This window comes from Dysidea avara, chromosome 7, assembly GCF_963678975.1.
Source record: "Dysidea avara chromosome 7, odDysAvar1.4, whole genome shotgun sequence".
In the NCBI taxonomy this organism is placed as follows: Eukaryota; Metazoa; Porifera; class Demospongiae; order Dictyoceratida; family Dysideidae; genus Dysidea; species Dysidea avara.
Genome location: NC_089278.1, coordinates 11628749 through 11653707, shown reverse-complemented (window position 1 = coordinate 11653707; position 24959 = coordinate 11628749). Strand labels below are relative to the sequence as shown.

The window sequence follows — 24959 nt, the reverse complement described above, 5'->3', positions numbered from 1 at the left end:
TTTACATTATAAATAATTCGTTTACGTGGAAAGTATTTAGAGTGTTAGAAATTCTACTAGAAACTTGACAGCACTATATGGATGAAGTCCTCTAAGCTAAGAGATTGACCATGAACATATAATGCAACAAATAAGAAAAACATGCAAATCCTTTAATGACGTGTTGTCACACAAAAGCACTTGGGGGAAAAGATAAATGGTGCTAAAATGAACTTATGACATACAATATAATTATATTAGTACGTAAAACAGCTAAGCTATCACAAAAGGGTACACTGATTTTTAATTAAATGCAATTTTAATGTTAGTCAGGTTCACTATGTCAAAAAATACACTTTCGCTCAAAGTTTATGGAGATTAGCAAACCTATACATTTTTTGAAAGCTTCGAGTATGAGGAATCTGAAAATCAATGTTTACATTTGCACAGATTCCTGCAAGGTCAGCATTTTTTAATTTCAAAGTGACAGCTAATAAAATAAGAAAATTCTAATATATCAAGTTAAATTTAACATAAAAGTTTAATAAATGAACTCAACAAATTCTCTGGTGACATTTTTACACCTCTTCATTAGAGGTGAGACATTTAATCATGAACAATTGAAAGTTTTTACAAAGGGAATAGAAGAATGTCTATTAGCTATACTGCAATAATTCAGGAATAATTTATCATGAAAACAATTAATGAATATTCTGGATTATTTGGAGTATAACTGGTGCAAAGTATAACTAGTGCAAAGTATAATAATGGCTTCTACTAAAACAGTTCAAACCTTAAAAAAGCCAAAAATTTAGATACTCTAATAGAGCAGTTGCTTAAAGGCAGTCAACTTTTGAGTCCATTTTTTTGGTAATATGATTACATATGTTTAGCATAATTAGCACTAGACGAATTTTGAAAGAATTTTCATTTTAAAAGTAAATGGAATTAGCTCTCTCCTAAAAGGGAAGTTTCTTTTTTACATAAACAATGAATTCACCATGATCACCAAGAGCAATTTTATGCACCAGATAGACATGCACCAACAAGTTAAAATTGATACATGATCTTGAAAATTAGTATCCACTGTTACCTAACTGTTATCCAATGTAAATTTCTTTTTCAGTGACAGAATGATTACCATCTTTAAATAATCCAAATATTGCCATTATTGATGGAGTGATTCTTATCCAGAAGATGAAAAAAATCTAGCCAAGATGTTTTTAATGGCAGGCTTACAAGTAACTGCTCCATGCTAAAATGCTGGTGCTATTACAACGATTTACCTTGCACAGAACTGTGTTTGTGTGGTACAGATGCACAAGTGACAGAGATTTATACATACAAGTAGAAGGAAAAATGAAAATTTTTCAAGTTGGATTACGATCAAAAAAGTGAAGAAACAAAGGAATTGCTAAAAAGTAGTGAAAGAAGAGAGGTTGCCTTAACATCTACAGATATACTAGTGGACCTATACTTCATTCAGTCTATAACCATGACTGAATTAGGGATTAAATGTCCACTGCAGAATATAGGCAACCTCTCTTGTTCACTACTGTATAGACTGAAATATAGGGATTAAATGTGGGACTAACATAATTATGACTGGTGAACCCGCGCATATACTGCATCAAAGGAAGAAGGGCACTTGGAAAACCTTACACCTGGACACATGCCCCAAGCCCCCAACTATCAATTTTGTAGCAAGCCATTACGATTCATTTTCAGCTATGCTTTTCACATTACACAGCGTTGCAAACAAAAAACAGCGTGCGAAGTGTCTCCACTATCAATCATATTGCTATGGAAAATACTGGCGATAAGCTAACACAGCCACAGTTGAGCCATATCACATTATGTAGTGTAAATTGACACTTTGCATTGTCAGTGAAGAGAACTGGAACACAAAGGAGGACAAAGGCAAGCCCATGATGTGTGTATTGTATGTACTGTGGTTGGCAAATTCAAGCCCATATGTCAAATTATGCTTGGCTGTCAGTCAGTCAGTCAGCGTAAAATTCTGTTGAATAGAAAAACTTTAATAAAATGCTATAGAAATTTTGTTGGAAGAGTTTGGGGTTAGTCTAAAGACATTTTTGAGCTTGGCTGTGCCTAGCCAATGCAAAGCTGTCATGAAGGGAAATTGAGACTGGTTTTAGGGTGATATTTTGACCTGGAAAAGCTCAATTCTGCATGATCCCTAATATATAATACTATCATACTGTATATAATACATCGAAAATGACAACAGTGACAGTGTTGATCATGATGATTGTTAGGTTCATATCTTTGAATTAACTGTAATAGATATAAATACATGTACATGTACATACGTACGTAACCATGATGTCTTTATACATAGCTGTACCTACATCTCAGTGTAAAATAATTCACTTATTCACTTTGTTTCATGCAATAACTATTTGCCAAATGAATTGCTTTTAAGTTTCTTAGCATTTTAGAGGCTATTAATGGTTCTATATGGGTGTGAGAACATAGAAATAGTGTTTTTTGCAATTCTCTGTCAATAAGAGGCTGATATATGGAGAAATTTGCACCATATGGACTGCTATTTTCAAACTGCTAATTGACTATCATGTAGGTATCTGTATAAATGTAAGCATTGATCTCCATGCTCTAAGCTTTCTAATAATAATTATGTAGGCCCATAAATTTTGAGCAAAGTTATTTGACATAGTAAACTGTGTCAATGCATGCCACCAACTGGTATGTGCAAAAGTGCTCTTGGATCTAGTCAGGGTGAAGTCATAGTTGCCAATTGCTAATTAACAAAGTTTCTTTTAAGAGAGAATATTTTATGCAAATTACAATTATTCTTTCAAACCTAGTATTAGCTAATCTCCTGAAATTTATGTCTAACATAAGCACACTAGCTAGGAGTTTCATAAAAGTGACTGCTACATTAGCAATATGGACTCAAAGTTGACTGCTTTATTAGAGTATGTGACTGCTCTATTAGAGTAACTCAATTTTTCTGCTGTTTTTAGGCTTGAACTGTTTCAGTGAAAGCCAAACTTATACTTTGCTCCAGTTATACATAGATCTCATTAAATTAATCTGGAATATTCCACAATTCTTTTCGCTTAGAACTATTCTTGAGTTATTGCAGCATAATGGATACTCTTCTATTCCGTTTGTAAAAACTTCTAATTATTCTTGATTAACTATCACCTCTATTAAATAGAGATGTAAAAATGTCACCAGAGAATTTGTTGAGTTTATTGATGAACTTTTATGTCAAATTTAAATTGATATATCGGGAATTTCTTATGATATATCGGGAATTTCTTACTTTATTGGCTGCCATTTTGAAATTTAAAAATGCTGACCTTGCAGGAATCTGTGCAAATGTAAACATTAATTTTCAGATTTCTCATGCTCTAAGCTTTCCAAAAATGTATAGGTTTGCTAATCTCCATAAACTTTGAACAAAAGTACATAGTGAACCTGACTATGTTCAGAAGAACTGATATATGGATTTTTGTCAAGTGTGTGAAAAAAATCTATATAGACTACCGAAGCAGAATAACCTTGAGGGATATTAGTATTTTGGTGGAACCTTTGTAAGGGGGTGACACAGGCACTCACTGCATGTAGGTAGATCTGTGACTGCAGTCTAAGTCAAAGGTTAAGACCACCAAATTTGTGCCAAGTCAATGGTCAAGGGTAACAATTTCCAACCCACAAAAAGTACTGAAATATCATTGTTAAGTCACCAGTCAAAGATTGATAAAAGTTCTTAGTCAACGGTCAAAGCAAAATTTTGGTGGATCAAGACTTCAACTGCAGTCGCAGATCTACCTACAGCATGCACCTATGTGACACCCTCTTGCTTTGTCATTTCTTGAGCTGCCAACTTTAATTTCACAACTTTCTTCACCTTAGCTTTTGAAGGCTACATCCTTTTTTTACAGCTTGGCAGATTTTCATCTAAAATTGTTGACAAGAACTTTTAAAACTTTTATTTATCTTTATAAGATAGATTTGGGAGTTAGGTGTACATTGGTTTGAACTCGGGGACACCTTGTTTTTCACACAGTTACTTCTCAGTGACTGTTCTTTTTAGACCACCAAATTAAGTTTCTCTGTGTAGCTGTCTGCAGTTCCCTTATACAAAAGGTTTGTGCTATAATGGTTAAAATAATAATATTATAGTGCTAGAGTTATGTTTACATAAAAAGCTGTTCATGTTTTCTTCCTCTCAATATACTTACGGTGTGGTGCTCCAGCTTTCTTGGCCGCACAACACGCTACTGTGTATCTTGATAGAGTAATATGAATAGAGCCTAAAACATGCAAAAATATGACTGGTAAACAGCTAGATACACTGCAATTGGGTAGCTACTCTCATGTAAAACACAGACAAGTATTAAAAGTTTAAAACAATTGTGCAAAATAAAATTTCTAGCTACAACCTAATTGTTCAGCACATGCACACAGTCATACGTATATGCAGCAGACATCACACTACACAGAGAAGGACAATCACACAGTGCTCTATACACACATTATACAATATCCACATAGATAAACGCCATAATAATTATACACAAAAATATTAAAATCGACAAACTTTGTTTTGTTTTTGAACTTGTATGGTTGTTGTAGTCTTAGATATAATAAATAATATGATTATTCAGAACACTTATAGATGTCTACATTTATCTGCATTGCAACATCAAATTTAAAATTATGTTTGGTGATCAGGCGAATCATTTGAGCAATAACACTATCATCAAAGAAGAAACAGACAATAATGAGTAGTCAACATGCTCGTAAACAGATTTGGTTGAAAGTGTGTTGGTTAATAGGCATCACCTCATCACACAAACATTGCATGACAGGTAATCGCTTCTATGACCTGTTAAATCATGATCAGGATCAAATTTGGATCGTACAGTTAAGTGCAGCGAATCAAGAAGTCCATAATTATATAGAATAATAGTTACAAGGGTCGTGAAGTACAATGAGTTCATAGATCAAGGTTCCTGTATTGGTAAAATTGAGTGAACTTCAACAAACAAAATTCTTAATCTAGGCCACAACTGGCAGTCTGAAAGTGACTACCCCTCAAACAACAGAATAAGCACACATAACACTGCTCTGTTATTGTGATCAGGAATTCCGAGGCACAATAGATAGCTATTATGTAGCTATTAAAGTTTGGGTTATACAATTATTATAGTGTATATCAATAATTGATGTTAACTCATCAGAGATAATAAACTACACTCCAAGATTAATTTTATGCCAGACACAGTTGCCCAAGTGGCCAATGCTTGTGAAGTGACAAAGAAGACTCCATATAAGATCTGTGTGAGCAATAGTTGCTGTCACCCCTTGTGCTCACAGGATTTTTAATTCAAGAGCCTCCCCGGACTGGGTTCCATAAACTGAACTTTTGCACATGCCATAATTTAATAGTGCAATTCTGCTGTGAGTGCTGTCCACCCAAGTGCATGGTACCCTGAGTCTAGACCCCTATACTTATGTTGTACAAAATAAGACATCTCTCAGATCCCAACTAGCTAATAAGACAATGCCACACAACAAAGTATTATACCAGTAACGAGACCAGTAACTATGATTATGTGTACAGTCTGGTCACGAGATATGGTCACGTGCAAATGAAGCACTTATTTTACGTCATTACTTCGGACTTTAATTAGAATACTTGACAAACACAATGGAGTTATTGGACGATGTCGAGTTCTTTGACTGTATGGACACCTGCCCCGATGTCTTCTCGCTGCTGGATGAGTCGGATATTAATTTTATCGAGTATTCTAATGACGAATTATTCACGGAATTATCGATTTCAGAGGAACCAGTATGTAAACACTTATTTGTACCTTTAGGAGCAGTTGTATATTATTGTGCGCTCTATTTTAAGGTTGTTAATTGTATAAGATATGTTTGTGCCAACTTTGTAGTGGTGCTAGAAAGGAGTCTTTTTTAAAATAATTTTTTTTAAAGGATAGAAGAACCGGCCCTAATGCACACCCATCCACCACACTGTAACTCTAAGCTAAAATGTTCTATTTAAAAGGATTTTGCCTATACCTACACCTACAGAACTAAAAACAACAGAACCTACAGAACAAAGGATAGAAAGAAGAGGGGCTTAGACAGCCCTGAGGCGTCCCTTCCCCAGTGCTAGGTCGACTGAGGCTGGTATATGACCCTCAAGGGGATGACCAGAGGAGGAACGACAACCCCTGATGCACATGATGGCCGAGTGCAAAAGGGAAAAGCCAAGACCACAGCAAAGCCAGCTCATCATGTTACAATAAGGAGTTTTCCACTTGTGAGACAAGAGGAAGGCCAGACGCTTATAGGCTACAGTGGTAGAAGCACCCATGCCACCTGAAGTGGAGAAAATGAGATGACTAAGGTTCCCATGTTTGATCTCTCGAACTCTCTCTTCACACTAACGATGCTTCATATTTTCATGTTGGCGGTAGGGGTTAGAACGGTTAGAGGGGGCATATGGGTTAAATATTCTAACATCAAAGACAGTAGGTTGAAACCGACAACCCCAGAAGCCAGATGCGTTGATATTTAGGCGAGCACCAGCATCACAATTCACAGTATGGAGGGAGAGAGACTCACCAGTCAAAGGTTGAAGGGAGGGCTCAGTGGATACATCGTGGCAGACACAGTAAATAAGCTGTTAGATCTCAGATGTTATTGTGGCGAATGGTAGGGAAAGCTCCATTTGAACAGCTGAGAGCATGTTCAGTATTGTTAGATCCTCAGTTAGCAGGGAGATTCTGGGGTGACCAACCATAACGAACCCTTATGAAGAACAAAATCATGGCACTCCAATGGCAGGGTGGAAAGCCAAGAGGATGCACCTTTCTCACCTGTGAGTTTCAAAGATAGCTGAAGACCAGTAGACAAGGTTGAATAAAAAGATGAAAAACTGTTAAAAGATTATTATGCTTGATAGATAAATCCTCTTGTTTGAGAGTATGCTGCTGTTGAAGAATAGAACAAAGGATGGAAGCTCATGTCCAGACTGCATTGTTTTCCACACCAGGTATTTAAAAAAATTTTCCCGGGCTAGATGGACTGCTCTTGCCTACCACCCCCAGCACTGGCTGACAAGTGCTGGACAGCTGGAGGGTACCAGCTACTGAAACAATTTACTTAAGGGTGCCAGACTCAAGGCAACCCTCGGAATAGGCCAGATTGACCAAAGATGGTATGGGATGACTAGTCAATGACCGATGACCCCGTAAGCACATTACAGCAGACCTTAACAAAGAAAAACACAACCAACATCGAACCCAGAATAAACAACTGTAATTCATGTTCCACTTCTCAGCCAACATAGATGCAAGTTTCCGAAAGACAGTAGTTGCAGTAGGTCCCATACCTCCAGTGGCTGCAAAGACTAAAGGGGAAAAACAAGCTTTCTCAACTTCCAGAATCCGTTCATCATATTCTCAACGTTTCTCTCGTTCATGATCTTGGTAGCACCTTGGCAGTGGGGAGCGAGAATAGGAGCACGCAAAAGGATTAAACACTCTAACATCAAAAAAATACATGCTGCCTATTCCAACCCCAAAAGTCCCTAGCAACAACATTAAGTTGAGCTCCATCTTCTCTGTTGGGAGTAGCGTATCGGAGAGGTTCACAATCTAAAGGAAGAAGAGCAGGCTTAATACCAACATCACAACACACCTCACTCAGTAGACTCGCAGTTAAGTCATGAACTTTATTGTGGTGAACAGATGGAAATCCACTGCACGGACAACTAAAAGCATGCTCCACAGAAAATGACTTTCCACATATACATGTTTGCGGCAGGTTCACTGGCTGCCAATTAAATCTTAAATATACAGCATCACGGAACTCCCCTTTGGGTAAAGCAAACCCATGCTCAGAAATTGGAAGGGTTGTTAGCCAACATGACACACCTCGCTTTGAGGTAGCTTCAAAGGCACGTCGCAAGTGTGGACGTTCAGAAAGTGAGCTTGCCTGAGCAGATAAATCACTGTGGTGAGAGACCCTCAACTCGCGTTTGCACTGATACATCTGTTGATAGATATCAAGACTACAGGAAGTAAATTGTGTCAATAGATGGTCAATGAGAGGGGCTGCAACAGGACTAGAAGAGGAGAAAAGTGAACAGTGGGGACAATGACACCAAAGCAAGCTGGCAACAAAAGAAGCTCTCCTTCAGTTGGAAATATTAGAGAGGACATACAAGGTTGAAGTGTTTACTGCAAGCCATAGGTATCTAAGTGTAATTATATACATTATTTTAGAGACCTGAAGAATGGTACAATAATCACCAAAGGTGAAGATGAATGGTTGCCTTGTGTGGCTTTCAGTATTACAGTAACTCGCTGGTACTGGTAGGCTTCCTAGATCAATACAATTTTTGAACCAGAGATGATTGTTGTAACTGGAATTTGGCAACACGCATGGCAAAACTACTGGATTTTATTATACCAGTTTATGATGGGAATGAGAATTTAGCATGAGTTTTTAGATACAGCATAAATTTCACCTTTACTATAGAGCGCCAATATCAGACAAATCGCGGTGAAATAGATAAATAAACTGGGTATCAGGTATTTTTCATAAACAGTACTAGTTGGTTATGATTCTATGTTTTGTTCAGACTATTTATATGGAATTTTCAAGTGGTTTGTATTACAAACACAAGGTACAAGTTAAAGTGTGAAAAATCATGAAGCCGTATGATTTCTTACCGATTCCTACTAAGTAGTACTTAGTGATATGTGACCAGATCTACAAGGATTCACATATTAATGGAAGCGCCTAGTAAATACTGACGAGGGTTTTGCTGATTTTTGTTCCTCGTGTTTTTTGACATACAACCAAATAATACACCAACCAGACAGGCAGCACAAATACAATGTATAGCCAGTACACTGTGTGCTCCGGTGTACAATACTAATACATACAGTAGTTATTCGTATCGGTGCACTATACAAACACCACTTCACCAAGCAATTCAGCAAAATCTTGAATAATAGATTATTTTTTCTATATTGTTAGTTTATAGCTGTATTTGCTATTCTAGCCAACTTGTAAGCTGTCCTTAACCAGTCCATTTTTGTCCTAACAGAAATGAAGAAATTGTGTGAATATTCTTTTTTTTTTATTATTATTATTGCTTTACAACACCAGATAAAAATTAAAATGGCTGTTCAAAAATAGTGTGTGGTGTCCATGCTCAGAACTGTTTTCCGAATAGGGGTGCTTATTTGTTGTGTAGTATTTTTTCATACTATGGGTTTACTATGTGTGTTCCACATTACAGTACTATTTTGTTCCGACGTGTACAGTGCATAACTTGTTCAATGTGTGTTAGGTGGGCACATCCTGTGAATTAGGCATGGAGACCACACCTGACTCATCACTGGGAGAAGACACATCTCAGCATTCCAACAATAATCCCACTTGTAGTACCATCAATCAAGTGTCTCATGATCACAATTATGCTATCAATGGCTTTTGTATTGGAACAGAGTATAATTGTGTTGCTGAACAACGTAGCCTACTTGTGGATTCCATGGTAACTGATGAATCACGTGACCGGCTGACTGTGATTTCTAGTAATGACCATACTATCAAGTTGATAGCAATAACTACTCAAGAAGATCAAGGCTATGATACTATGTCTTCATCAAATTCACCAAGTGAAGCACAGGAAACAGGCACACCTCTGTCTATTCTGGAAGAGAAGATTAAAGTCAGTACCTTTTATACTGCATGGTATCATACAGTACGATAGTACTGTATAGTAGGGACCACAAAGGAGTGGGTGTGGCTCATGAAAAAACATCACCTAAAAACCAGTCTCACTTTTCCCTGATGACAATGAGGCACTGACTTGAGTAACTGAATGATGCATTCAGACAAACGTAACTCGATAACGGCTAAGGCTACGGGCTTGATTTTTTCACTGTTTGACTTCGCTTCGGCCTAAGAGGTGCCTTGTGGCATACCATAGTATGTACAATGCATTCTTCATGGACTTACCAGTGTCCTTTGTGTCCCATTCATCTTTGCTGACAACAAAAAGTGTCAATTTGGCGGTAGCACATGATGGCTTCCCTTTGTAATGGAAATTATATTTTTCAAAGTGGCTACTTTGATTGCAGAGGCTTTTCTAACAGTTCTTGATTCGTACTGCGGTGTAATGGGTTGAACGTATCCAACAACGAAGCATAATGGATGCTTCAGTTTTCAGACGATAATTGATATAACTGGGGTGCGCCCATTTCTTTCGTTTGATGTGGTATGCATGGATTGCAGGGGTGCTTTTTGAACAGATCTTGATTTGTATTGCTGTGTAACGAGTCTAACATACAGTGTAGCTGACAACGAAGCATAATAAATTATTACTTTTCAGACGATAAAGCTGGGGTGTGCGGTACCATTTCTTTCACGGTATGCATGGGTTCACCAGTCATAATAAAATTATTGTTTACAAAAAAGTTAACAATGAATCCAAGTTGGAGTATTGCATGATATTAAATCACTGTAAAACAATAAGAAGTGTTATGTATATCCCTACTGTGCATTTCCGTTATGGTATCTTGAGCACAGTAGGGATATATAACACTTCTTATTGTTTTACTGTGATTTAATATTATGCACTACTCCAGTTTGTTTCAGTACTTTTTGTCAATGTGCTATAGTCCCTACTCTAGTTGAAAATTCCAAAAAATTTTGTGTACTTGTTCTACTTATACAACTGTAAGTGATACATACTGTCTCTGTAATTTGTATTATGTTCCTTTTGTTGTTTACTATTATAATATTTACACATTCTATCCTTTCTTAGCGTTATGCTAAACTGGAAGTTGGTCTTACTCAAGAAGAAAAACAGTGCTTGCTAGCTGAGGGCTTGCCAGTACCTACCACACTGCCATTGACCAAGAGAGAAGAAGAGGCCTTGAAGACTGTCAGAAAGAAATTAAGGAACAAGGTATTATCATTTAGCACTATCCGTGTAGTACTTTCTTTGACAGTTTGCAGCCCACCAGAGCCGTCGACGAAAGAAAGAACATTTAGAATTGCTGGAGCAACAAGTACGTCAGTATGGTATAGCTAACCATGACCTACAACAAAAGGTCACTCACCTACAACAAGAGAACAGGTATAATTGAATGTCTGTGGAAACAGTGGTGACATATACTGGCTATGCATAGGTCACTACTAACAGAACTAGCCAAATTGCGAGGTATCATTTCCAAACAAACTCTCAGGGGCACTAGTCAGCCAGCCTTGCTGTGTTGCATACTGGTACTTTGTTTTGCTATTCTAATTGGACAATTTCATCCTATCAGGTATCAAACAAGTCGTGAAGATCATTACACTACAACTGGTAAGTGTATGCACATGTAATCATTGAATGACAAATGTGTCAATATAAGATCTGATAAAGGATCTGTGTTGTTTTGTTGTTACACTGTAGTTCCATCAAGGACATTGCTATCAGTTAAAACCTCATCAAACATGTTCAGTGATTTGCTTCATAGCTGGCAGCTACAATTATACAGCAAATTGATGACTCCTGTGAAAACTGAATATAATAGCAGAGATGGTAATCACAGTAACAATGAACATATCAATATTGCAGAGTAATTTTTTCTAATCATTGTTTACATAATATGAAATTATCAATACTTTGAGTTGCCAACATTGATCTTTAATGTAAATCCTAAAAAGGTCAACAAAACACTTTTAGTGAAGGAAGTGTATATATTTCATGAAAAACAGCCTAGCTGCAGTACTGAGAATACGGAAATCCTGGTCCAAACATGTGGTCACGTGTTCGCACAAACCCACAATCAAATGTGAACGTGTGGGCTTTCAACGTGGTATGGAGTGTACTTCAGTAACTGGCGAGGAGGAAGAAGCAATCTATGACGATTCAGGTAAAACATAAGATGTAATATATACGAGTCATAGATGTATAATTGCTGCTTACTGCCGAAGGTTAGTATTCAGCAGGTTCAGCTCATAGTCCATATTACATCTTCAAGGCCTTGTTCATGTGATTAATGTCAAAGAAACAACATGTGCAATAACTTAGGTTACCTGTGTTATGCTATATCGTAGTAGTCTGGTTATCACAGAGTAGCTATAATGCTGTTCAAGGTATAGTCACTTCTGCACTGCCAGTTGATACACTTGTGACTGGAATCAAGAATTTTGATAGTCGAAATTTTGCCTTGATAGCTTGATTTCACTTATAAAATAGCCTTGATTTTTGATAGTTTACCGTAAAATACTAGTGAATTCTTGTGTTGGCGAAAGGTGCTTGATCGTCAGTTTTGCGGACGTCTTGATTGCTTGATTCACTGTACAAAAGCCCCTTGATCGCTTGATTGAATCTTAATCCCGGTTATAAGTGTTTCAACAGACAGTACTGAAGTGACTACCCTTTGCCGTTGAAGGTTCGATACCTGAAAATGCCACCCTAGAACCAGCCTCACTTTCACGCCAGCTTGGCAGTATTGATTCAGCAGAATTTAACCCGAAAGTGCTTTCAAAGTATCCAACAAGTTTCTGTGAATTTTTTGTTATTTTAACTAGATTTTCTATTAATTGACTGCTTGATTACTTCAGCCAAGTGTATAATAGTATCTTTACTGTTCGACATCGTGAGATATGCCTTTTTGCCAACTACAGCAGCTACAGTCATAGACTTGCCTTTAATTTTTCCTCCTTTGTGTGAATTGTGTTCCATTTCTTTTTCCGCTACCATGTAAGTGTTAATTTATGGTAACACATCATGGCTTCAGTACTAGGGCTGTACCGATTCCACACTTTACCGATACTTCCAAGTACCAAGTACTTACCTGGAAAGTATCTGTTATTTATTTGTGTAGTTCATGATCATCTTGTACAAGTTTTAACACAATAATGAAAAATTAATTAGGGCATGTCGAAGTGACTAACGAATACAAGATTCACTAGAAGTCTTTGAAGTGCAAACCAGTTTAGCCACTAGTCAAGTAGTCCTCTATGCTCTACTATGGCTTGAGAAGATGCCTAGATAATAGTTTTTGCAGAAATACTACTACAAATACTCCAGTAAAACAGTCACGACACACTGCTATTACAATCTCATTGCTCAGGTGCATTTCACATGGATCTATGTATTTTAGGCTGTGTAATGCAGATTGATCATAACTGATGACAAGTGCACAAAAAATTTGGAATTTTCAACTAGAGTAAGGACCATAGCACATCGATAAAAAGCACTGAAACAAGCTGGAGTAGTGCATGATATTACAATAAGAAGTATATCTCTACTGTGCATTTTTATTATGGTATCTTGAGCACAGTAAGGAAACACTTTTTATTGTTTTACTGTGATTTAATGTCGTGCACTACTCCAGCTTGTTTCAGTACTGTTTATCGATGTGCTATGGTCCCTACTCTAGTTGAAAATTCCAATTTTTGTGCATTTGTTTGCAAACTTTTTTTGTAAATAATTTATTATGATTGGTGAACCCACGCATACCGCATCTGAAATGGCGCCGCATATCAGTCATCGTCTCAAAAAGTGAAGTATCCATTACACTTCGTTGTCAGCTATGTTCAACCTGTTTCACAGCATTACAAATCAAGAACTGTTCGAAAAGCACCTCTGCAATCAGAGTAGCCTCTATGAAAAAATACAAACAATTTCTGTTTTGAAGGGAAACCATCACGTGCCACCACCAAATTGACACTTTTCGCTTTCAGCAAAGATGAATGGGAGGACACTAGAAAGTCCATGAAGAATGCATTGTACATACTGTGGTATGTCAAAAGGCACCTCTCAGGCTGAAGCGACATTGAACAGTGAAAAAATCAAGCCCGTAGCCTTAGCTGTTATTGAGTTACACTTGTCTGAAGGCATCAGTCAGTTACTTACTTTCTCAGTCAGTCAGTCAGTAGAAAATTCTGTTAAATAATTTTTTTTTAAATTCCGTGGCAACTTGTTGAAAGTGTTTCGGGTCGATTTGAAAGCTTGTTTGGGCTTAGTTTTACCTAACCAATACTGCCTCATCGTCGTCAGGGAAAATTGAGGTTGGTTTTTGGGTGATATTATTTTGTGGGCCACACCTACTCCTTTGTGTTCTCTACTAGACAGTACTATATTATGATAGTACTGTATGTTAGAGTTAAAGCACCGCCGCATGTGTGTACGGAAAATACAGTATGAGGGGGTGTCAAGAAGCTAATACAGCACGAGGCGAAGCCGAGTGCTGTATTTGCCTCGAGACACCCCCGGAGTACTGTATTTTTCGTACACACAAGCAAGGCGGTGCTTTAAGTGTTATATTGTACTTCCTGATTGTGTCTGGCTTGGAGTGATTTCTCTAGTACTCAAACCGCTGCGATTTTCGGTGATAAGGATATCAGTAAGTGTTCATATAATCTATTTGTAGTCGTAGAACGAACTAATAGGATTAGTTTGGCTAGTTTTAACGATTTACAATGTCACGTATGTGATCAATCGTGCTGTCTTAGTGGAGTCGTGTTTAAAAGCTTCGTGATCAGACAATCAGTAAGTGTTTATACAATCTATTCCTAGCCATAGAATGAACTCATAGGATTAGTTTGGCTGGTTTCAGCGATTTACAGTGTGTTGTTTACGTAACATTCCTTAAATAAATTCTCTGCATAACTGTACTGTATTTGCCCAAGTGTGCTGTATTTACCCAATTAAGTGCATAACTGTACTGTATTTTCCCAATTAGCTGCATAACTGTATTTTATGACTCATACAGTACAGTTATGCAGTTGATTAGTACTGTATGGACAATACGATATGCGGCATTGCTTTGATCCTTCCACGCAAAGCACAATATAGTAGGGATGATAAAGGTGTGGACGTAGCCAGCGATAAAATATCACCCAAAATCAGCCTCGATTTTTCCTAACAATGACATGGCAGTATAGGTTGGGTAAAATCAAGCCCAAAAGTACCTTCTAATCGGCCAGAAACATTCTTGTTGAGTTGCTACAGAATTTTAAAAAAAATTATTTGACGGAATTTTCTACTGCCTGCCTGATGCGTTCAGTCAAGCATAGCAGAAAACTGGGTACAGCTACAGCCCTACTTCTTTCACAAAAATGTTTCAAATTCACTTAAGAAGAAACCTTTGGCATATTGATAAACGTACAATGCGTGCGCCATTGCCTTGCCTTTTATCCTTCTATACCAGTGAAGGTTCTTTATCGATAGTAGGGCTTCCATTCATGGGTGTGGCTACACGTCACATAACATTATGCAATGTAGTATTGTGTAATGTGTATGCCTGTGGACACGTGTTGTAGACGTTGGAGTGCTGACTGCTGAGTGAGCTGTCCAATATCATCAGAGATAAGTGTTTGTTTTTAGCAAAGTGTTAACTAATTGCGTTTCTGAACGTTTGCTGTGACCATCACTGTTCACTGCAGCCACAGATCCAGGCTTCTAAAAAGGGAAGTTCCACTCTACTTCCCAGCCATGTTTCACTGTAAAACCATTTCGGCCTTTAGAAATGCAACTGAAGCTTTTAACAGTACCTGTAGAAGATAAAGATGATAATTATTGTTAGAGGCGCCTATCACAGATAGATAGCCGTTTCAAGTGACACTTGAAGTATTAGTGCTGTAAACAGCACTGTTTTGTCATTGTAATAAGTGTTTCTTTGACTGGTAACTGATTTTAGTTATTGAATTTAAGAACAATTTGTCATCTTTTGAGCCCCCCTCCCCCCAACTGATCCACCCCTACACCCCTACACTAGCTGCTTCTCTTCATCATTATCTGGACTGGTAGCATGCATTTCTTCATGACTTTCTTTGTGTTTCTTCACATGATGTGTCAAGCAAACCACACATAGCTATAAATACCATGTTAGTTTGGGAACCTTGTGTTAAGTTAAATAACTTCAAGATGAACTTCTAGGTGAATACAGTTTAGCAATAATTGTGGTGTGCTGTATAGTTTTAGCTAATCAGCAAAGATTTACTGACTACTTGCATATGCCCGTATAATTATAATGCTGTCATTAACTACTAGTATATTAAAAATTATAAATTTAAAAATGAAGTAGGGATCCGAGCGATAAAAAGTAGTGAAACAAGAAATGAACGATGGTAGCTATTACAGCATAGTTCGGTGGGAAATCCCTACTTTGGCATTTATTTTGTGTTCAATGCCAAAGTAGGGATTTCCCACCAAGCTGTGCTGTAATAGCTACCATCATTCATCTCTTGTTTCACTACTTTTTATCGCTTGGATCCCTACTTCATTTTTAAATTTTTAATATACTAGTTTGTTTAGTTGTTTGTTAAAGCATACAGCTAACTATAAACATGTGACTGTTCTATTAGGGTGACTGCTGTATTAGAGTATCTTGAGTCATCATGGTTTTGATTGATTATTAGAGTATCCTGAGTAAGCCTACCAACTTGAAGGTGTGTGGTCACTAGCTATTCTGTTATAAATACAGCTAGCATAAAAGGGGTGTGGTCATCGTAGTTTCAATTGATAATGCGTAGAATAAAGAATGGGCGTGATCCTGTGACCTATCGTGAAGATACAGTTGGCTATCTAGTACCGGTATCTCCGTACCATACAGTAGCGTTTAAGTGCATTAAATAATCTTGTGGCGTCTTAAAGAAAGTGTTGATACAGAAAATTATTGCCTTGATATTGTTTCATTGAATGAAGAAGTCAAACAGCCTGATTGAAGATAAAAGAAAGACAAGGCACGGAGGGCACACACTTGTTAGAACCCCAAAAGGCACATCCCACTGGTGAGTTTGTTATTATGGCGTAAAATGATGTGCCATGCGCTGCTTCGTTTGGCCTCTAGGCTTGCGACTGTGATCAGTTAGGCAGTCAGTCTAAAATTTGATTTATTTAAATTTTATATCCAGCTACCTGTAAGTATTTTGTTATGTATTATATGGACTAGTACTATTCTGTAAAGGTGATTTTCGTCTCGTATGATGTCTCTAGGATGGTTTTCAAAGGCGGAATTTTTGGCGGCACACAAAATTTTCACCCGGATCCCTACTTAAACGGTACTACTGTACCGTTTGATAATTGTGTAATATTGTGACCATGCAGTTTTGTGAAAAGTGGTCTTACCATGCACACATCCAATTTGTAAACTTTAACGATTCATAGCTTCAGATGGATTGAAGGAAACTAATGACTTCAAATCTGGTCAATAGTTAGCACCAACATTGTTAAATGGATGAAAAGTTTTAGGGCTATATACAGCTCCTATATGGATTAGTGTAGTAGATTATTATACAGTGTGTTTAGTGATCAAGAACTTACAGAAAAGGTTCACAAACAAGTATAAGAAAAAAATAGGAATTTTAAACTATAGAGTAGGGACAATGTAATACCACAATAAAAAGTACTGAAACAAGCTGGATTGGAGTAGTATGTAATATCCAATTGTTGTAAAACAATAAGAAGCAAATATCCCTCCCTACTGTGCTGTGGAGATGAAACGCACAGTATGAATATTAACATTATAGACTCTATTTAGGCTGTTTTGGGTGGGTAATAAATCTCATATACTCCACCTTGTTTTCTAATATATTCCACGCCTTCAGGCACAATATAACGTATGTTCAAAATCTAGGTTTGTCCAATCGCTATGCATTGTTCACGTGCAGTGATTTAACAAGCGCGATTATTTTGTCACATGAGGACGCATAGTTGCCATGGCGCTAGTATTATTGCAAGAAAACCAGCCGCTTTTGCCGAGCCTACAGCAGAAACAGCCGTGGATGAGGTAAGTAATCTGAGTGTAATGTGAAATAGAGTCTAAAGCTGTTATACGGGCACAATGTGGATTCGCTCGTGCACTACAGCCTGGGCCTTCAGGTTTATAAATTTCATAGACTCCACCTTGTGCCCGTATAACTATTATTTACATACTACTCCAATCCAGCTTGTTTCAGTACTTTTTATCATGGTCCTACGTTGTCCCTACTCTAGTTTAAAAATTCCTAATACTTGTGTATAGTAGATCTATTTGTGGAAGTTTACATATGTGTGTGTATGTCATGGCACTATAAAATGTGAGTACATAATTAAGATTTCCTATCATGAAAATGTTGGAAAGAGAATAGGCCACTATCAAATACATGGTAAGTAATTTGAGGTGATAATGTTGATTATGTTGTTGGCTACAGAATCTGGAGGAGAAGATGTTGAGGAAATGGAAGAAGAGGAACCTAGTGCTGCTGCAACAGTGCCAAAGCAGAAGTCAACAACTACTAAAGTACTGTATCCCCTGTATTGTTTTATTACTATAGACTAGAGTTGTTTACCCAATACAGTAGACAGTATTGACAATTTTTATCTTCAGTAGTTAATGGTATTTACTGTCATACGTATATGTAGGATTTAGTCCCTTGCTAATGCTAATTGTTTTTCTGCTAATCTTCTCAGCTGTCTGATCTATGTGTAGCTACCTCTAATGTGTACATATTTGTAGGTATACCTCCCCGGAGTATCAAAGGGAAACCACAACATTGATGATGATGATGAAGGAATAGAACTAGTACATGAGGCATCAGCATACCTAATGTACCATCAGGTAGTTGTATAACAAGATTTAGTTACTGTGATCATGGCTTGTTAATTAAAGGCTCAATTGGGTGCTCCTTGTCTCAGTTTTGACATTGTCAGGGACACACTGGGTGATGGACGAACTGATGTAAGTGATAGGGTATCATGAACTCTTTTACTGTTTATAATCATCTATTAGTTTCCCATGACAACATTTGTGGTGGCTGGCACACAGGCGGCAACTAGCAGACAAGATCATGTCATTCTAGTCAAAATGTCTCAGTTAACAAAAACACACAAAGAAGATAGTCAGCATGATAGTGATGATGACAGTGAGTTATAACATGTTACTATAATGGTGTGCCAATGACATTATTAGGCAGTGATAGTGACATTGTGGATGATGAGGATGAACCAGTGTTAGATACTGTGAATGTGATACATGATGGGGCTGTGAACAGACTTAGGGTAAGAGGGCTACATGTACGTACCCTCTACATATGTTTGTTTGGCATAGTGTCCATCAAAGTATGCCAAAAGTGCTGATTAGCTTTAGGTGCAAAACAGATCTCATCTGGTGGCTACACTGTAAATCAATATAATCATGACATGTTTAATATACTCCTTTAAGTGATTTGATCTGTATCAAAATAATTCCTGGCCCGGGAGATGCTCACTTGACACAAACCTAAGAGCCTGTACTTCAATGAGAACTCCCTAGCCTAGAAAATTGTCATGCTCTGAGGAACTTTAAATTTAAAAGTGACAGGTGCAAATAAATAAGTGTTGTACGTACTTTTCCAAAGCACCACCAAACTAATAAGGTTGTAATAAGTGATCTATAAGCAGGTGACACAAAAGGAAACAATCTTTAGCCACACTTCAGCTGCCTTTCATTTAGCTTTGCATACCATTCATACTTCTCCCTCCAAAGGTTCTTTAAGTACCATAAAGAGGAAAAAAAAAATAGCCAAGTGAATCAAAAACAGAGGAGATTAGTTGTAATACTGCTCTCTTGGTCCAACTGAGGAATGGGTACAGATACTGTATCATTAATCAAACACCAATTCAAGGACTTTATGCTCACGCTTCTCTACTCAGTACATAGACGCTGTAATCATGTCTTTTGTATCCACCAGATTCAAAATTAAAATGTCAATAGTATAGAACTAGACTGTTTCTTCAGTTAGCTCTATGGATTCTCTCTGTAATGATGTGTTGGCTTGTAAACAGTTTAGGTATACAAGTTACACACATGTGCAATAGTTACCTCCGTGACAATGTAGCAGTAGTATAAGTCCTGTCCAAAGTTTGCAGTAAGCTTTATGTTCTTCCATGCCAAGTGTATAGCCAGCCAATTAAATCCTGGTGGAAATACACAAGGCCCTATCTCACTGACCAACGATGTTCCAAAGAAATGAGATAAGATAGCACTCTGGCCTCACAAGAGTATATAGGTCTATTGTACAGTGTAAATACTGTAATAAATTATAGGTAGCACCATTGAAAGAACGACTACTAGTGGCAACATGGTCAACTAAAGGATGTGTACACATTTGGGACATGTCTGTTCATATGACATCCTTGAGCCATCCTTCTGCTGCTGCTACCAACTACAGTGTGAAGGGATTATCAGAAGCACCACTGTTTTCATTCCGTGGACATCAGGTTGGTACTTTTAACATTAATAAAACTATTTTGCTTATGAGGACTAAAGCATTTATTTTCAAAAAGAAACTAGATTAGTCATATTTATTTTGCTTTATGCATGTACAGTAGAACCTTGAACTAATTGTGTTCATAAATAGTACGTAAAATTGAACATAATATACATTTATATTCAGAGCTTTGCTCAACTACTCTAATAAAGCATACACTTGTTGACATATCCTAATTAAGCAGTCGATTTGATGTTTGGATAATTGAGAGTTCAGTTAATCAGTGTTCAGATATTCGAGGTTCACTGTACAACCAATGTAGGAAGTATCAAAACTACTTTTTTATTACTTTTGAAGTAAAGTAATTTAGTGTAATATATCCCTTATAACTGGTTACAACTCCCTGAAAAGTAATTAATGTAAGTTGCAACAAAATAAGTCAGAATAGTTGTTAGTATGTTATTTGAATATACCTCCTGTCCAGGTAAAATTATGTATATAGTTTGCATGAAAATGTATGATTCTTGAAGCATTTTTCTACTTATTCAATTAGGATGAAGGATTTGCTTTAGATTGGTCTTCATCTGGTGAATTGCTTTCTGGTGACTGTCGAGGCTACATTCATTTGTGGAAGCCACAACAGAGCAAAACATGGCAAGTGGATCAACGGCCATTCACTGCTCATTCACAATCAGTAGAAGATATCCAATGGAGTCCTAATGAGGCCACTGTTAGTTTCATTGTTATATCTGTCTATATTAAATTGTGTGTATGTGTGCACATCATGCACATATGTGTATATCCACACAAAAACAGCCAAGCTGTGACAAAATGGTGCAGCTTGGTGTGAAACAAAAGGTGTCAGCCAGAAAACAATGTTAATTTTAATAATGGCTGTGGATTATTGAAATTTATTAGCATTAACACCATTGCAGTCATTTCTTGGCCACCACCTTTGATTTCACAACTTTAAATTCTTCATCCATGTTTAAAGTGACCACACCATTTTTTTTACAGCTTGGCTGTTTTTGTTTGGATTTCACTTCTTTTTGTACTTTATTAGGCCCCCAAAACCAGCCTATGGCTGACATTACTTCATTTCTATACAAAAACAATGATCATTATTGAAGACAGACTTACAAATGTATTGTATTGCATGATTACTTCAATATTTGTGTAATACTCTAATAGAGTGCACATTTTTTGAGGACTTCTAATAGAACATACTGTACATAGAACATTCTACAACAATCTAGTACTTCTATTGGTAGATCTACAAAATTACAAATGTTTGTTATAAGCAGAGTTTTCATTACAAGGTGATCAGCTAAGATAATAATGGTTAAGGATGTAGTGCAGGTGTTAAGTAAGGAGGTCCCTTGTTCGAACTCTAGTAAGTTTTTGTTTCGACATTTTTGTGCACCTTTTTATCCCAAGGTAACTGCTCTATTAGAGTATCTTGATCCCGTGATTTACACTGTTTGGTTTTTGCTTTATAACTTTGTAGCTATACAGGTAACTCTATTGCTATCAAAAGGTACTGCTATGATCAGCCTATGTACACACCAAGTTATTCCCATACTCAGTTTACCCTGTAGCTATTCCAAAAGTTTGATCCTTTTTAGTGAATAAATGCTCATAACTCCTTGGTTATTCATCTGATTCATAGCAAACTTGGTATATGAATTCACATTTATGCGCTCTTCACTTGCACCAAAGATTGAAGCAATCGAATTATGTGTTTACGTTTTGTAGCAATTGTTGCAAAGTGTGTGATAAGAAATCACAGCCCCCCGTTCGTCATAGGAAACGAAGAAATTAAAGTGAAACTTTGAATGCCCATATCTCGCAAATAGCTATTGCGAATTTAATAAAATTTGCTGTGTGGCCTACCCTACCTGGCAGACAGTTGTAATGCAAAAATGATGTGCTTTGGAGAAGAGGCCATTGAGCTATGTACGTGCAGAAAAGCTGTTTTCTTTCTTCCTGTTAATATACTCATGGTGTGGCGTGCCAGCTCTCCATATGTGGCAAGATATTGGACAAGAAACTACATGTAATTATCATTTTGATGTAACACTTGCTACATTGCAATACTATGTTTGAACAATTTACATATAACACTTGCTACAACTATTACATTACTGTTGTCTTGTTGTTTTTAGGTTTTTGCTAGTTGTTCTGTTGACAAAACTATTAGAATATGGGATGTACGAGCAAAACCATCCAAAGCGTGTATGTTGACAACCCAAGCTCATCAGACTGATATCAATGTTATTTCATGGAACAAGTAAAATACGTTTCTTTTCTAAACTTATACTATACAGTAAATTTTTTAGGTCGCTTCCATTAATAGTTTCAGGAGGAGATGATGGTATTATCAAAATATGGGACTTGAGAGAGTTTCAGAAGTATATAGTATATCCATATGTTTCTTTCACTTTGTTATTACACTGCACTTGTGGTCATAGATTCAGACTTGGAGTACTGTCTCTATTATCAAACAACTATGATTAATTATTGGGAACTGACTAACCATTAATGGCGTAAAAATGAAATTTAATAACTGTGACAGCACGAGTATTTGGCTAATAGTTTTCACACTAACCTTAAATTTATCCACTCTGCTTTTCTGGAACCAGATTGTATAAAGATGGAGCTTTCCATCCATTTTAAACCCCAGCATAGTGTGAGTACCCGTAGTACTGCCATGCTTTAGAAATTTGATTTTAAAAATGTCACAAATGCTGAAACGCCATAAAACATTCAACCATGAACTATCAATTCACCTCTTAGCAAATTAAGGATACAATTCTCCTTAAAAAGGACCCTGACTCCATACATTTCTACCTCTAAAATGGGAAAACCTCTGCTATAAACTCTTGTTAAACAAATTAATAGGAGTTTGTGTACATAACTGTAACATGTATTATGTTGTTCCAAGAAAGAAGATAACAAGCAATGCTACTTTTTGTTCAGGGGTGATCCAGTTTCCACTTTTAAGCAGCACACTGCACCAATTACAACTCTAGAGTGGCACTACACTGATTCCACAGTGTTTGCTTCAGCTGGGGAGGACAATCAAGTTTGTCAATCATTTCTAACATGTCTGTAATCTATTCACCTTGATTACAGCTTATTCAGTGGGATATTGCTGTTGAGAAAGATGACATTACTGAAGAGGAAGAAGGAATTCCTCCACAACTACTATTTGTACATCAAGTAAGAAACATCAATGCCTGTCTTCCATGTTGAGTTAGAGTAGTTCATTCATTGTTGTAGTAACCCTACTTGGTAGTTTTGCTGCAATATCTATTTGATCTGAATCGATCACCACTGGTAACAATGCTCTAAGTTCCCAACTAGAAAATCTGCATGATGTACAGGTTATTGCTGATCCTGCATCACTTATCCAGCTATATTGAGTTTGTTCTATGATTTTAAATACTATCTTACCCATAATTAGGGCCATAATGCAACTATTATAAAGTTCATGTACTACTATGTTGGCTGCTTGGTCTATAGATGTAAAATAAAACATCTTGATTTTTACTATCATGTAGGGCCAGAAGGAGATCAAAGAGTTGCACTGGCATCCTCAAATACCAGGAGTACTGATTAGTACTGCTTTAACTGGATTTGATGTATTTAGAACTATCAGTGTGTAATTTGCCTCAATAATTTACTGTTGCTTGTTCTGTACAGTGGAGAGCCAACTATCTGAATGCCAAAATGAACAGGTGTATGTTGTAAAATTTTGCAATAGTAAAAATGATCATAACTTTGTAATGAAATCACCTATTGACTTCAAATAAAAACAAAGTTGTTTCTATCAACAAGATCTTTTGTTTGGTACCATGTTTTTAACAAGTTAATTACTGCCTCAGGGAGTTAAAGACAAAAATGGCCGTAAAAGTCACCAAGGGTCAACACAGCAATGGCACTATACCTAAAATTACATGTCATGAGTACTATTTATGTGGAAAGTTTCATGGTAAGTGCACAATATTGGCAATTTTTTGGGCTATGCTGCTATACTAATACGCAACTTAGATGATTATCCACATGCACATGCAGCTTTTGAGTAATTACAGTACTTGAACTGTTTTGATGTCCAGCAAATCCAGATGTCTTCCCATACTACCAAAAATCCATAATAAAGTGTCTTTATTATGGACTTGATACTATCCATAATTTCATTAATATTTCAGTCCTGTATCAGTAATACCAGCTCAAGGGCTGCAAGTGTGCTAGTTTTGGGCAAGAAAGCCCAAACCTCCATGATCCCTACTATACAGTACAGCAACTGCTGCATAATGTATGATAACAGCACTTCTTAGCTTATTCTAATACCTGCCCTCAAGGTGTGAATTACTTGTGGGCAGATAATCATGCATAAATTTATCAAATTTTGCAGCTAATAAAAATACTCATAAATGAAATTCAAATAAAAACAATGTTGTTTCTATCAACAAGATCTTTTGTTTGGTACCATGTTTTAACAAGTTAATTACTGCCTCAGGGAGTTAAAGACAAAAATGGCAGTAAAAATGTCACCAAAGGTCAAATCAGCAATGGCACTAAATCTGAAAATACATGTATTGAGGACTACTATTTATGTGGAAAGTTTCATGGCTTTATGAAAAAGTGCACAATTTTTTGGTTGGGCCGCTATACTTTATATATTATAATCCAACAACTGAATGTGTTACTGTATAATACTC

At 36.8% G+C, this 24959-nt stretch overlaps 2 protein-coding genes across 3 annotated transcripts; both read left to right on the top strand.

The window, feature by feature from the left end:
* The first annotated feature begins 5621 nt into the window (after positions 1 to 5621).
* LOC136262156 (cyclic AMP-responsive element-binding protein 3-like) lies at positions 5622 to 11681 on the top strand. 2 transcript variants are annotated; one of them, XM_066056317.1, is made up of 7 exons: positions 5622 to 5830; positions 9353 to 9733; positions 10832 to 10975; positions 11019 to 11146; positions 11199 to 11230; positions 11337 to 11374; positions 11465 to 11681. In XM_066056317.1, the coding sequence occupies exons 1-7, from the start codon at positions 5687 to 5689 to the stop codon at positions 11555 to 11557; spliced, it is 960 nt and encodes a 319-aa protein (XP_065912389.1). In that variant the 5' UTR covers positions 5622 to 5686; the 3' UTR covers positions 11558 to 11681. The 2 variants fall into 2 exon arrangements, with proteins under 2 accessions (XP_065912389.1, XP_065912388.1); XM_066056316.1 differs by having other exon boundaries at positions 5626 to 5830; positions 11199 to 11374.
* A 117-nt stretch (positions 11682 to 11798) lies between these two features.
* LOC136262155 (glutamate-rich WD repeat-containing protein 1-like) lies at positions 11799 to 23937 on the top strand. Its single transcript, XM_066056314.1, has 13 exons — positions 11799 to 11927; positions 18199 to 18287; positions 18504 to 18605; positions 18657 to 18725; positions 18777 to 18909; positions 18957 to 19045; positions 20072 to 20245; positions 20789 to 20965; positions 22401 to 22525; positions 22575 to 22646; positions 23215 to 23320; positions 23371 to 23457; positions 23799 to 23937. The coding sequence occupies exons 1-13, from the start codon at positions 11873 to 11875 to the stop codon at positions 23901 to 23903; spliced, it is 1383 nt and encodes a 460-aa protein (XP_065912386.1). The 5' UTR covers positions 11799 to 11872; the 3' UTR covers positions 23904 to 23937.
* The last annotated feature ends 1022 nt before the right edge of the window (positions 23938 to 24959 follow it).

Coding starts and splice junctions, on each gene's coding strand:
- LOC136262156 (XM_066056316.1), top strand. CDS start 5,687: ATGGAGTTATTGGACGATGTCGAGTTCTTTGACTGTATGGACACCTGC. Junction 10,976..11,018: donor GAAAGAAATTAAGGAACAAG/GTATTATCATTT, acceptor TTTCTTTGACAG/TTTGCAGCCCACCAGAGCCG. Junction 11,147..11,198: donor CACCTACAACAAGAGAACAG/GTATAATTGAAT, acceptor GGCTATGCATAG/GTCACTACTAACAGAACTAG.
- LOC136262155 (XM_066056314.1), top strand. CDS start 11,873: ATGGAGTGTACTTCAGTAACTGGCGAGGAGGAAGAAGCAATCTATGAC. Junction 18,606..18,656: donor CATACCTAATGTACCATCAG/GTAGTTGTATAA, acceptor TGTTAATTAAAG/GCTCAATTGGGTGCTCCTTG. Junction 20,966..22,400: donor GGAGTCCTAATGAGGCCACT/GTTAGTTTCATT, acceptor TGTTGTTTTTAG/GTTTTTGCTAGTTGTTCTGT.